Below are 14,546 nucleotides of genomic sequence, written 5' to 3' on the forward strand. Positions count from 1 at the left end.
AAAATGTATTATCCGAAATTATCGGTATCGGATTCAAAAAGTAAAACAACAAGAGTGTGTTGTTGCCGGTGCTGTAGCCGTGGCTAACAAGCCAGCAAGCTTGATGACTGACTTAACGACACCCATACTTGCCAACCTTGAGACCTCCGAATTTGGGAGATGGGGGGATGGGGGTTTGAGATGGAGGGGGGCGGGGTTTGTTGGTAGCGGGGTTGTATATTAAAGTAAAGTTAAAGTACCGATGATTGTCACACACACTAGGTGTGGTGACATTTGTCTTCTGCATTTGAATTTTTTTTGGTGAAACAACCCCCAATTCCAACCCTTGATGCTGAGTGCCAAGCAGGGAGGTAATTGGTTCCATGTATTGTAGCGTCCTGGAAGAGTTAGTGCTGCAAGGGTTTCTGGGTATTTGTTTTGTTGTGTTACGGTGCGGATGTTCTCCCGAAATGTGTTTCGTCACAAATATAACTAGAGATGTCTGATATTATCGGCCGATAAATGCTTTAAAATGTAATATCCAAAATGATCGGAATCGGTTTCAAAAAGTAAAACAAGAGTGTGTTGTTGCCGGTGCTGTAGCCGTGGCTAACAAGCCAGAAAGCTCGATGACTGACTTAACGACACCCATAGCAGACGTGAAAACAGGCCGTCCTCACTCAGGTGCGCATGGCGCTGGAGGGGGCGTGGCCTCCAGCTCCGCCTGAATTTCGGGAGAAAATTGGTTCCGGGAGAGGCACTGAATTCCGTGAGGGTTGGCAAGTATGATTTAAAGTGGTCATTAGGAGTCTGGCTGCTGTGGGTGTACCTAATGAAGTGACCGCGGAGTGTTATTACCTTCCTGAGAGTCCTCTCTCTGCACACCGGAGCCCAACAAAGCAGAGCAGTTGGTTCCGCTCCAGACAGTTGGCAATAGATAAACAGAGAGGGGGGGGGGGGGGGGGGGGTCAGCGGGGGCCTCATTTCATTTCATTGCCGCTGTAGGCTCAGCGGCGCCTAATAAGTTGCGTGCGAAGTCTGGGCGGCGAGAAAGTTTCCCCGTGCCTGTGAAGTGGAGCCTGCGATTATCGCCTCCATCAGCATGCAGCACCAAGCGCCGCCAATGCTAATCGGCCGGCTATCTGTGCGCCCGCTGTCGGCGCTTATCAAACGCTGGGCGCCGCCGCCTCCTCTGCGGCCTCCTCGCCGCCACGGGCGGGGGAGATAACCGATGATGAACGATTACGTTTAAGAAGGCCCGCGGCCCGGGCCCCCGGACCTGGAGGCATTCATCACATCTGGCGGGGGCCTCGAGGGGCCTGTCCGGGTCGTCCGCCAGCCCGTCTCTGTTAGCGCCTTGGCAGGTGGCGGCGGCAGATAAACAAGACCGTGGTTGTACTTTACCTCCAGGAAGTGTTCCGCCTGCTGCTCTCTGTCCAGCTTCCTCGCCGTCGTCGTGATCAGACCTGAGAGGTAGAAGGAGAAGATGAGAGGGGAGCTTCCCTGTGTGTGTTTATATATATATATATATATATATATATATATATATATATATATATATATATATATATATATATATATATATATATATACACATACATATATATATGTATGTATGTATATATGTATATATACAGTGGGGCAAAAAAGTATTTAGTCAGCCAGCGATTGTGCAAGTTCTCCCACTTCAAATAAGGACAGAGGTCTGTAAATTTCCATCACAGGTACACTTCAACTGTGAGAGACAGAATGTGGAAAAAAAATCTAGGAATTCACATTGTAGGAATTTTAAAGAATTTATTTGTAAATTATGGTGGAAAATAAGTATTTGGTCAACCAAGGTTGTTTTGGCTCCAAATCTCACGATACATGGCCCCATTCATTCTTTCCTTAACACGGATCAATCGTCCTGTCCCCTTAGCAGAAAAACAGCCCCACAGCATGATGTTTCCACCCCCATGCTTCACAGTAGGTATGGTGTTCTTGGGATGCAACTCAGTATTCTTCTTCCTCCAAACACCACCAGTTGAGTTTATACCAAAATGGATACATGGATGATACAGCAAAGGATTGGGAGAATGTCATGTGGTCAGATGAAACCAAAATAGAACTTTTTGGTATAAACTCAACTGGTGGTGTTTGGAGGAAGAAGAATACTGAGTTGCATCCCAAGAACACCATACCTACTGTGAAGCATGGGGGTGGAAACATCATGCTTTGGGGCTGTTTTTCTGCTAAGGGGACAGGACGATTGATCCGTGTTAAGGAAAGAATGAATGGGGCCATGTATCCTGAGATTTGGAGCCAAAACAACCTTGGTTGACCAAATACTTATTTTCCACCATAATCTACAAATAAATTCTTTAAAATTCCTACAATGTGAATTCCTGGATTTTTTTTCCACATTCTGTCTCTCCCAGTTGAAGTGTACCTATGATGAAAATGACAGACCTCTGTCATCATTTGAAGTGGGAGAACTTGCACAATCGCTGGCTGACTAAATACTTTTTTGCTCCACTGTATATATACATATATACACACATACATATATACATATATATCTTGATTGGATTATCCGGAGAATAGTGCTCGATACCGTGGTAGAGCGCAATATGTAGGTGTGGGAAAAAAATCACAAGACTACTTCATCTCTACAGATCTGTTTCATGAGGGGTTCCCTCAATCATCAGGAGGTTGATTGAGGGAACCCCTCATGAAACAGATCTGTAGAGATGAAGTAGTCTTGTGATTTTTTTCCCACACCTACATATATACATATATATATATATATACTGCGATAAGGTGGTGACTTGTCCAGGATGTACCCCTACTGCCCGAATGCAGCTGAGATAGGCTCCAGCGACCCTAAAAGGGACAAGCGGTAGAAAAATGGATGGATATATGTATATATATATATACATACACACACAAATGTTGCCCTCAACCAGCCAATGTGTAATAAGTACAATACTTACAGTAGAAACACTTTGTAGGGTGCAACATAACACATTAGACTTCCTGTAAAAAGCCACTTCCTCGTGACATGTAGCTAAGCTACTGCAAAATGTATTTAAGCTACATAGCTTAAGTACATGTAGCTTGCTACCGCCCATCACTGACTAGTTAGAGCCGTTCAGGTGGGCTGCAATATTTTTTTTTTCTTCCTGGGGGGCGTAGCAGAAAATAATTGCGAAGCGCAGTTATAGTCCGTCAGATAAGTGCATCAAACATCGCATGAAAAAGTATCACACGAGTATCAATCAAAATATGCACGAATTGGAAGAGAAAAAAGATGAAAATCATGGATTATTTACACTCTCCTGACGCGGCCGACCAGATCAAAGGTGCATGTGAAAGCCACGGATCGTTGGGGTCGTGCGAGCCGCTGCAGCGCCGCTCTGTATCGACTAGAAATGACATCATGGAACCTAAACGCCTTCAGCACCTTTTTCTGCAGCATGTATCTTCCATGCAACATCAAGCACATCACCCACAAATTAGACACTGATAAAAGGCTCATCTCATCTTTTTAACCACGGCCTAATGAAGGCAGAGGGATTACGACGTGCGTGTGTGTGTGTGTGTGTGTGTGTGTGTGTGTGTGTGTGTGTGTGTGTGTGTGTGTGTGTTTCAGTCCATAACACACACACACACACACGGCGGTGTCACCTTGAGCGTGCATGCATCCCATTAGTTATGAGTCTTTAGCAAACGAAGCGTCTTTTTTGAAGTGAACAGCAGTGCAGGAGACTTTTTTTATTTTATTTTATTATTTTTTTCTCTTTCCTCTCTTTCTTCTCGCCGCCTGTTTCTTCTTCCGTTGTTTAATTCATGACGCAAGAAGTTCGAGCAGCTCCTGAAAGCTGCCAACCTTCAGTGAAGAAACGTTTACTGTTAAACTTGTTGTTGTTTCCCCGTATTTGTATCGTCGTGTAAAGTCACTAAGTTTGTTTTTGTACATTTTATTAGGGACGGAATGTCCCTTTGGGACAGAGGACCTTATTGTATTTCTAAGGTTTTATTATTATTATACCGCCGCCTCTTCGAGCTGTAATTTGACCCCCTTAACATGCTTCAAAACTCACCAGATTTAACACACACGTCAGGACTGGCGGAAATTGTGATTTAATAAAAAATAAAGTGCAATACTTACAGTAGAAACACTTTGTAGGGCGCAACATAACACATTAGCTACTTCCTCGTTAGATAGCCTATATATAGAGTACTGCCATCTAATGTCTTGGAAGTGCAATTATTATTTATTAACACGCACAAAGGTACCGTCCAGTACCGGTATCGATTCCCAGGTACCAGGAATTGGTACCGTTAATGCACTAGCTCGATGCTAATTTACATTAGATTCGTCATAGACAGGCTACTGTTAGCATTAGCAAATTTACACGGCAAATTGTAACAAGGATGAATGTTCCGTTCAAACAGCTGCTGTGTAATAAGTGCAATACTTACAGTAGAAACACTTTGTAGGGCGCAACATAACACATTAGCTACTTCCTCATTAGATAGTCTATATATAGAGTGCTGCCATCTAGTGTCTTGGAAGTGCAATTATTATTTATTAACACGCACAAAAGTACCGTCCAGTACCGCTATCGATTCCCGAGTACCAGGAATTGGTACCGTTAATGCGCTAGCTTGATGCTAATTTACATTAGATTCGTCATAGACAGGCTACTGTTAGCATTAGCAAATTTACACAGCAAATTGCAACAAGGATGAATGTTCCGATCAAACAGCTGGTGTGTAATAAGTGCAATACTTACAGTAAAAACACTTTGTAGGGCGCAACATAACACATTAGCTACTTCCTCGTTAGATAGTCTATATATAAAGTGCTGCCATCTAGTGTCTTGGAAGTGCAATTATTATTTATTAACACGCACAAAAGTACCGTCCAGTACCGCTATCGATTCCCGAGTACCAGGAATTGGTACCGTTAATGCGCTAGCTTGATGCTAATTTACATTAGATTCGTCATAGACAGGCTACTGTTAGCATTAGCAAATTTACACAGCAAATTGCAACAAGGATGAATGTTCCGTTCAAACAGCTGGTGTGTAATAAGTGCAATACTTACAGTAGAAACACTTTGTAGGGCGCAACATAACACATTAGCTACTTCCTAGTTAGATAGCCTATATATAGAGTGCTGCCATCTAATGTCTTGGAAGTGCAATTATTATTTATTAACACGCACAAAAGTACCGTCCAGTACCGGTATCGATTACCAGGTACTGGGAATTGGTACCGTTAATGTGCTAGCTTGATGCTAATTTACATTAGATGCGTCATAGACAGGCTACTGTTAGCATTAGCAAATTTACACGGCAAATTGTAACAAGAATGAATGTTCCGATCAAACAGCTGCTGTGTAATAAGTTAAGTTAAAGTGCAAATGATTGTAAAATACTTACAGTAGAAACACTTTGTAGGGCGCAACATAACACATTAGTTACTTCCTAGTTAGATATCCTATATATAGAATACTGCCATCTAATGTCTTGGAAGTGCAATTATTATTCATTAACACGCATAAAAGTACAGTCCAGTACCGGTACCGGGAATTGGTACTGTTAATGCGCTAGCTCGATGCTAATTTACATTATATTTGCCATAGACAGGCTACTATTAGCATTACTGATTTTACACGAAAAATGTCAACAGAGATGAATGTTCCGATCAAACAGCTGCTGTGTAATAAGTGCAATACTTACAGTAGAAACACTTTGTAGGGCGCAACATAACACATTAGCTACTTCCTCGTTAGATAGCCTATATATAGAGTACTGCCATCTAATGTCTTGGAAGTGCAATTATTATTTATTAACACGCACAAAAGTACCGTCCAGTACCGCTATCGATTCCCGAGTACCAGGAATTGGTACCGTTAATGCGCTAGCTTGATGCTAATTTACATTAGATTTGTCATAGACAGGCTACTATTAGCATTAGCGAATTTACATGGCAAATTTCAACAGAGATGAATGTTCCGATCAAACAGCTGCTGTGTAATAAGTGCAATACTTACAGTTCAAACACTTTGTTGGGCGCAACATAACGCATTAGCTACTTCCTAGTTAGATAGCCTATATATAGAGTACTGCCATCTAATGTCTTGGAAGTGCAATTATTATTTATTAACACGCACAAAAGTACCGTCCAGTACCGGTATCGATTCCCAGGTACTGGGAATTGGTACCGTTAATGCGCTAGCTCGATGCTAATTTACATTATATTTGCCATAGACAGGCTACTATTAGCATTACTGATTTTACACGACAAATGTCAACAGAGATGAATGTTCCAATGTGCAATACTTACAGTAGAAACACGTTGTAGGGCGCAACATAACACATTAGCTACTTCCTCGTTAGATAGCCTATATATAGAGTGCTGCCATCTAATGTCTTGGAAGTGCAATTATTATTTATTAACACGCACAAAAGTACCGTCCAGTACCGCTATCGATTCCCGAGTACCAGGAATTGGTACCGTTAATGCGCTAGCTTGATGCTAATTTACATTAGATTTGTCATAGACAGGCTACTATTAGCATTAGCGAATTTACATGGCAAATTTCAACAGAGATGAATGTTCCGATCAAACAGCTGCTGTGTAATAAGTGCAATACTTACAGTTCAAACACTTTGTTGGGCGCAACATAACACATTAGCTACTTCCTAGTTAGATAGCCTATATATAGAGTACTGCCATCTAATGTCTTGGAAGTGCAATTATTATTTATTAACATGCACAAAAGTACCGAAAACGAGTACCGTCCGGTACTGGTATCGATTGCCGGGGAATTGGTACCGTATGGTTCCAATGTAAGTGGTACCCATCCTAGTCACTAGACCGCCATGTCCCCTAGTGGACTTCTGGTGTATTCTCCGACTGGAAAGTGGAAGTGCGGCGTGGTCATTTGGGCGCCGCCAATTGGTTCTGATCCGACTAAACTAACACGGGTCGGAAAATGGGAAGAAAAAAAAAGGCGGCCGGGCAAACATTGAGGCGTTGTTGAGGGGGGGGGGGGGGGCTGGACCTTTGTGTCAACATTCATCTCGTCTGTTTGCACCCCCGAGAAGGCGGGCGGAGGGGGGGTGCAAAGTGGTTTTGGGTGGAGGAGAGGGGGGGGGGGGGTGCGGCGAAGGCAAACACCATCCGCCGGAGTTCTGCAAGGAACAAACGGATGTAGGCGGCGCCAGGAAACAAAATGGCGTTTCGGGAAAGCGATGGAAGCCCCCGCCAGCAGCCCGGGTCACAGTGGGCAAGCTGCGGGCAGATGACTCATCGCCACGGGCAACGCCAGGGGGGGCGGAGCCCGCAGGCCCGTCGTATAAATCCAGCGGTTTATTATGAGCGTTATTGGACCCGGGGCGGGGCGAGGCCATAAAGACCGGCGGCGGCGGCGGAAACGAGTAAAAGCCAATTTATCAGTCCACGCCGGCGACGGTCGTCGATACGAAGGCGACGAGGAACGGAGATAAACAAAAAGAAAGGCGATGGCGAGGATGGCGAGGATGGCGAGGATGTCTTCCCTGCGGCACATCGCTGTCTGTACACTAGTGTTGTTGGGCACGCCATCACGGAACGATGCCAACTCTCAACACTATGTCATGTTAGCATGTGGCTAACATAGCTACGCTAATGTTGCTTACCTAATATAATATGATGTTAGCATGTGGCTAACATAGCTACGCTAATGTTGCTTACCTAATATAATATGATGTTAGCATGTGGCTAACATAGCTACGCTAATTTTGCTTACCTAATATAATATGATGTTAGCATGTGTCTAACATAGCTATGCTAATTTTGCTTACCTAATATAATATGATGTTAGCATGTGGCTAACATAGCTACGCTAATTTTGCTTACCTAATATAATATGTTAGCATGTGGCTAACATAGCTATGCTAATTTTGCTCACCTAATTTAATATGTTGTTAGCATGTGGCTAACATAGCTATGCTAATTTTGCTCACCTAATTTAATATGATGTTAGCATGTGGCTAACATAGCTATGCTAATTTTGCTTACCTAATATAATATGATGTTAGCATGTGGCTAACATAGCTATGCTAATTTTGCTCACCTAATTTAATATGATGTTAGCATGTGGCTAACATAGCTATGCTAATTTTGCTTACCTAATATAATATGATGTTAACATGTGACTAACATAGCTACGTTAAAGTTGCTTACCTAATACATTACAATGTAATATTAGCATGTGGTTAACATAGCTACGCTAATTTTGCTTACCTAATATAAGGTGAAATTAGCATGTGGCTAACATAGCTACATTAATTTTGTTTACCTAATATAAGGTGATATTAGCATGTGGCTAACATAGCTATGCTAATTTTGCTTAGCTAATATATTATAAGGGGATATTAGCATGTGGTTAACATAGCAACGCTAATTTTGCTGACCTAATATATTATTAGGTGATATTAGCTTGTGGCTAACATAGCTATGCTAATTTGCTTACCTAATATATTATTAGGTGATATTAGCTTGTGGCTAACATAGCTATGCTAATTTGCTTACCTAATATATTATAATGTGATGTTAGCCTGTATTTAACATAATTATGCTAATGTTACTTACTGAATATATTATAATATGATATTAGCATGCAGCTAACATAGCTATGCTAATGTTGCTTACTGAATATATTATATGATATTAGTATGTAGCTAACATAGCTACGTTAATGTTGTTAACCTAGTATAATGTTATAATGTAATGTTAGCATGTAGCTAACATAGCTACGCTAATTTTGCTTGCCTAATATATTATAAGGTGATATTAGCATGTGGCTAACATAGCTACGCTAATGTTGCTTACCTAATATAATGTAATATTAGCATATGGCTAACATAGCTACGCTAATTTTGCTTACCTAATATATTATAATGTGATGTTTGCCTGTAGCTAACATAACTATGCTAATGTTGCTTACTGAATATATTATAATATGATATTAGCATGTGGCTAACATAGCTACGCTAATTTTGCTTACCTAATATAAGGTGATATTAGCATGTGGCTAACATAGCTACGTTAATTTTGCTTACCTAATATGATATGATGTTAGCATGTGGCTAACATAGCTACGCTAAAGTTGCCTACCTAATATATTATAATGTAATATTAGCATGTGGCTAACATAGCTATGCTAATTTTGCTTACCTAATATATTATAAGGTGATATTAGCATGTGGCTAACATAGCTACGCTAAATTTGCTTACCTAATATATTATAAGGTGATATTAGCATGTAGCTAACATAGCTATGCTAATGTTACTTACTGAATATATTATAATATGATATTAGCATGTAGCTAACATAGCTATGCTAATGTTGCATAATGAATATATTATATATTAGTATGTAGCAAACATAGCTACGTTAATGTTAACCTAGTATGATGTTATAATGTAATGTTAGCATATAGCTTATATAGCTGCGCTAATTTTGCTTACCTAATATAATGTGATATTAGCATATGTCTAACATAGAATATGTTAATGTTGCAAACCTAGTATGATATTATAATGTAATGTTAGCATGTAGCTTGTATAGCTACGCTAATGTTGCTTAACTAATATATCATAATGTGATATTAGCATGTAGCTAACATAGCTACGCTAATGTCGCAAACCTAGTATGATGTTATAATGTTAGCATGTAGCTTACATAGCTATGTTAGTGTTGCTAACCTAGCATGATGTCAAAATGTAATGTTAGCATGTAGCTTACATAGCTATGCTAGTGATGCTAACCTAGCATGATGTCAAAATGTAATGTTAGCATATAGCTTACATAGCTATGCTAGTGATGCTAACCTAGCATGATGTCAAAATGTAATGTTAACATGTAGCTGACATAGCTATGCTAATGTCGCAAACCTAGTATGATATTATAATGTTAGCATGTAGCTTACATAGCTATGTTAGTGTTGCTAACCTAGCATGATGTCAAAATGTAATGTTAGCATGTAGCTTACATAGCTATGCTAGTGATGCTAACCTAGCATGATGTCAAAATGTAATGTTAGCATATAGCTTACATAGCTATGCTAGTGATGCTAACCTAGCATGATGTCAAAATGTAATGTTAACATGTAGCTGACATAGCTATGCTAATGTTGCTAAGGTTCATGTCCTAATGTTACGTTGGTGTATGTGATGAATGGAGTCTGCTAGGTTGGACAAGATCCAGTTTTTGCCTCCAAAGCAGGACCTGAGACATGGTGAGACCATGGAGACCCTGACTGGCCAGCAGCAGAAGTCATGTGTGCCAGTCTCACCTGTCTTGGGGTTGATGTAGAAGAAGTTCTGGGGGTTGCCGGCGGTGATGCGGTAGCTCAGACGACTGGGAGTGGCGCTCAGGTCGGGATCCTGTGCCTGGATCCTGATGACCGACACGTCCTTGGGCGAGTTCTCCAGGACCACCGGGTGGTAGATGGGGTCCGAGGTGAGGGGGGCGTTGTCGTTCACGTCCTCCACCTGAGGGGGGCGGGGCTCACTTTTACTCCGACTCAATATTCTAATAACAATAATACAACATCATAATGCTAGTGTCAGAGATGTGTCAAGTTGTCTTTTAGTGGGACTTATATTCTAATAACAATAATACAACATCATAATGCTAGTGTCAGAGATGTGTCAAGTTGTCCTTTGTCGGGACTAATATTCTAATAACAATAATACAACATCATAATGCTAGTGTCAGAGATGTGTCAAGTTGTCCTTTGTCGGGACTAATATTCTAATAACAATAATACAACATCATAATGCTAGTGTCAGAGATGTGTCAAGTTGTCCTTTGTCGGGACTAATATTCTAATAACAATAATACAACATCATAATGCTAGTGTCAGAGATGTGTCAAGTTGTCTTTTAGTAGGACTAATATTCTAATAACAATAATACATCATAATGTTAGTGTCAGGGATGTGTCAAGTTGTCCTTTGTTAGGACTGATATTCTAATAACAATAATACAACATCATAATGCTAGTGTCAGAGATGTGTCAAGTTGTCCTTTGTTAGGACTGATATTCTAATAACAATAATACAACATCATAATGCTACTGTTAGAGATGTGTCAAGTTGTCTTTTAGTAGGACTAATATTCTAATAACAATAATACAACATCATAATGCTAGTGTCAGAGATGTGTCAAGTTGTCCTTTGTTAGGACTAATATTCTAATAACAATAATACAACATCATAATGTTAGTGTCGGAGATGTGTCAAGTTGTCTTTTAGTAGGACTAATATTCTAATAACAATAATACAACATCGTAATGCTAGTGTCAGAGATGTGTCAAGTTGTCTTTTAGTGGGACTAATATTCTAATAACAATAATACAACATCATGATGTTAGTGTCAGAGATGTGTCAAGTTGTCTTTTAGTAGGACTACTATTCTAATAACAATAATACATCATAATGCTAGTGTCATAGATGTGTCAAGTTGTCTTTTAGTAGGACTAATATTCTAATAACAATAATACAACATCATAATGCTAGTGTCAGAGATGTGTCAAGTTGTCTTTTAGTGGGACTAATATTCTAATAATAATACAACATCATAATGCTAGTGTCATAGATGTGTCAAGTTCTCCTTTATCAGGACTAATCTAATAACAATTATACAACATCATAATGCTAGTGTCAGAGATGTGTCAAGTTGTCTTTTAGTAGGACTAACATTCTAATAACAATAATACAACATAATGCTGGTGTCAGAGATGTGTCAAGTTGTATTTTAGTAGGACTAATATTCTAATAACAATAATACAACATCATAATGCTGGTGTCAGAGATGTGTCAAGTTCTTTATCAGGACTAAAATGTAGTAGTTCATAACAAACTATATACTAGTCAGTAAACATTAAATATATAATCATTAATAAAAATTAAAACTATAATAGTTAATAACATTACATATATAATAGTTAATAAATATAAAATATATAGTAGTTGATAAACACATTCTTTGGTCATGTTGGGACTCACTATTTGGTCATGTTGGGACTCACTATTTGTTCATGTTGGGAGTCACTATTTGGTCATGTTGGGACTCACTATTTGTTCATGTTGGGAGTCACTATTTGGTCATGTTGGGACTCACTATTTGTTCATGTTGGGACTCACTATTTGTTCATGTTGGGAGTCACTATTTGGTCATGTTGGGAGTCACTACTTTGTCATGTTGGGAGTCACTATTTGTTCATGTTGGGAGTCACTATTTGGTCATGTTGGGAGTCACTACTTTGTCATGTTGGGAGTCACTATTTGGTCATGTTGGGAGTCACTATTTGGTCATGTTGGGCCTCACTACTTGTTCGTGCTGGGAGTCACTATTTGGTCATGTTGGGAGTCACTATTTGGTCATGCTGGGAGTCACTATTTGGTCATGTTGGTAGTCACTATTTGGTCATGTTGGGAGTCACTATTTGGTCATGTTGGGCCTCACTACTTGTTCGAGCTGGGAGTCACTATTTTGTCATGTTGGGAGTCACTATTTGGTCATGTTGGGAGTCACTATTCGGTCATGTTAGGAGTCACTGTTTGGTCATGTTGGGAGTCACTATTTGGTCATGTTGGGAGTCACTATTCGGTCATGTTGGGAGTCACTATTCGGTCATGTTAGGAGTCACTGTTTGGTCATGTTGGGAGTCACTATTCGGTCATGCTGGGAGTCACTATTTGGTCATGTTGGGCGTCACTATTTGGTCATGTTGGGAGTCACTGTTTGGTCAGTTTGGCAGTCACTGTTTGGTCATGATGGGAATCACTATTTGGTCAGGTTGGGAGTCACTATTTGGTCAGGTTGGGAGTCACTATTTTGTCATGTTGGGAGTCACTATGTGGCCATGTTGGGACTCACTATTCGGTCACGTTGGGGGCCACTATTTGGTCAAACTGGGAGTCACTTTTCGGTCATGTTGGTAGTCTTCATTTGGTCACGTTAGGAGTCACTATTTAGTCATGTTGGGAGTCACTATTTGGTCATGTTGGGAGTCACTATTTGGTCATGTTGGGAGTCACTATTTGGTCATGTTGGGAGTCACTATTTGGTCATGTTGGGAGTCACTATTTGGTCATGTTGGGAGTCACTATTTGGTCACATTGGGAGTCACTATTTGGTCATATTGGGCGGCACTAATTGGTCAGTTTGGGAGTCATTATTTGGTCGCGTTGGGAGTCACTATATGGTCACATTGGGAGTCACCATTTGGTCAAATCGGGAGTCACCATTTGGTCAAATCGGGAGTCACCATTTGGTCAAATCGGGAGTCACCATTTGGTCAAATCGGGAGTCACCATTTGGTCAAATCGGGAGTCACCATTTGGTCAAATCGGGAGTCACCATTTGGTCAAATCGGGAGTCACCATTTGGTCAAATCCGGAGTCACCATTTGGTCACGTTGGGAGTCACTATTTGGTCATGTTGGGGGTCACTATTTGGTCATGTTGGGAGTCACTATTTGGTCATGTTGGGAGTCACTATTTGGTCACGTCGGGAGTCACAATTTGGTCATGTTGGGCGTCACTATTTGGTCCGTTTGGGAGTCACTATTTGGTCACGTTGGGAGTCACTATTTGGTCACGTTGGGAGTCACTATTTGGTCACGTTGGGAGTCACTATTTGGTCACGTTGGGAGTCACTATTTGGTCACGTTGGGAGTCACTATTTGATCACGTTGGGAGTCACTATTTGGTCACGTTGGGAGTCACTATTTGGTCATGTTGGGAGTCACTATTTGGTCATGTTGGGAGTCACTATTTGGTCATGTTGGGAGTCACTGGTTGGTCATGCTGGGAGTCACTATTTGGTCATGCTGGGAGTCACTATTTGGTCATCCAGATAAAAATAAAAATACATAAAATTAAATAGAAATACATTTCTAAAGATGGCTTTCCAGTTTAAAAAAATAAATAAATAGAGAATAATAAAATTTTCAAATATGCCTGTCTAATTAAAAAATATAAGTATAAAAGTAAATGTAAAAAAATAAAAATAAATGCATTTTAAAAAATGGCTTTCCAGTTAAAAAAATGATAAAATAAATAAATAAAAATAAGTAAATTTTCAAAAATGTCTGTCCAGTTAAAAAAAAAAAAATAATAAAAATAAATATGTTTTCTGAAATGGCTATCCAGTTAAAAAAATTAAAAATAAATAAATAAAAATAAAATGAAAATACATTTCTAAAAATGGCTTTCCAGTTTAAAAATAAAGAAATAATTATGAAAGTAAGTATATTTCCAAAAATGTCTGTGTAGTTAAAAAAAATATAAGAATGAAAATAAAAGTAATAAATACAAATTTTTAAAAATGGCATTCCATTTCAAAAAAATACTAAAATAAATAATTATAAAATAAGTACATTTTTAAAAATGTCTGTCTAGTTAAAAAATATAGGAATAAAAATAAATGTCATAAATAAAAAGTAATACATTTTAAAAAATGACATTCCAGTTGAATAGAAAATAAGTCAATTTTCTAAAATGTCTGTCTAGTTA

General features: G+C 39.6%; 1 protein-coding gene and 1 long non-coding RNA gene across 3 annotated transcripts in view; one reads left to right on the plus strand and one right to left on the minus strand.

The window, feature by feature from the left end:
* LOC133552059 (protocadherin Fat 3-like) overlaps nucleotides 1-14,546 on the minus strand; it is a 193,085-nt gene that overhangs the window by 139,297 nt on the left and 39,242 nt on the right. Inside the window, exons 5-6 of the mRNA XM_061899369.1 lie at nucleotides 10,317-10,515; nucleotides 1,384-1,445 (exon numbers count right to left, since the gene is read on the minus strand). Coding sequence (XP_061755353.1) covers nucleotides 1,384-1,445; nucleotides 10,317-10,515 — 261 coding nt within the window. The remainder of the gene's footprint in view (nucleotides 1-1,383; nucleotides 1,446-10,316; nucleotides 10,516-14,546) is intronic.
* The window catches only part of LOC133552060 (uncharacterized), a 118,306-nt gene that overhangs the window by 69,046 nt on the left and 34,714 nt on the right, over nucleotides 1-14,546 (plus strand). The window lies entirely within an intron of this gene.

The sequence above is a fragment of the Nerophis ophidion genome, linkage group LG04 (assembly GCF_033978795.1).
Source record: "Nerophis ophidion isolate RoL-2023_Sa linkage group LG04, RoL_Noph_v1.0, whole genome shotgun sequence".
NCBI lineage: Eukaryota > Metazoa > Chordata > Actinopteri > Syngnathiformes > Syngnathidae > Nerophis > Nerophis ophidion.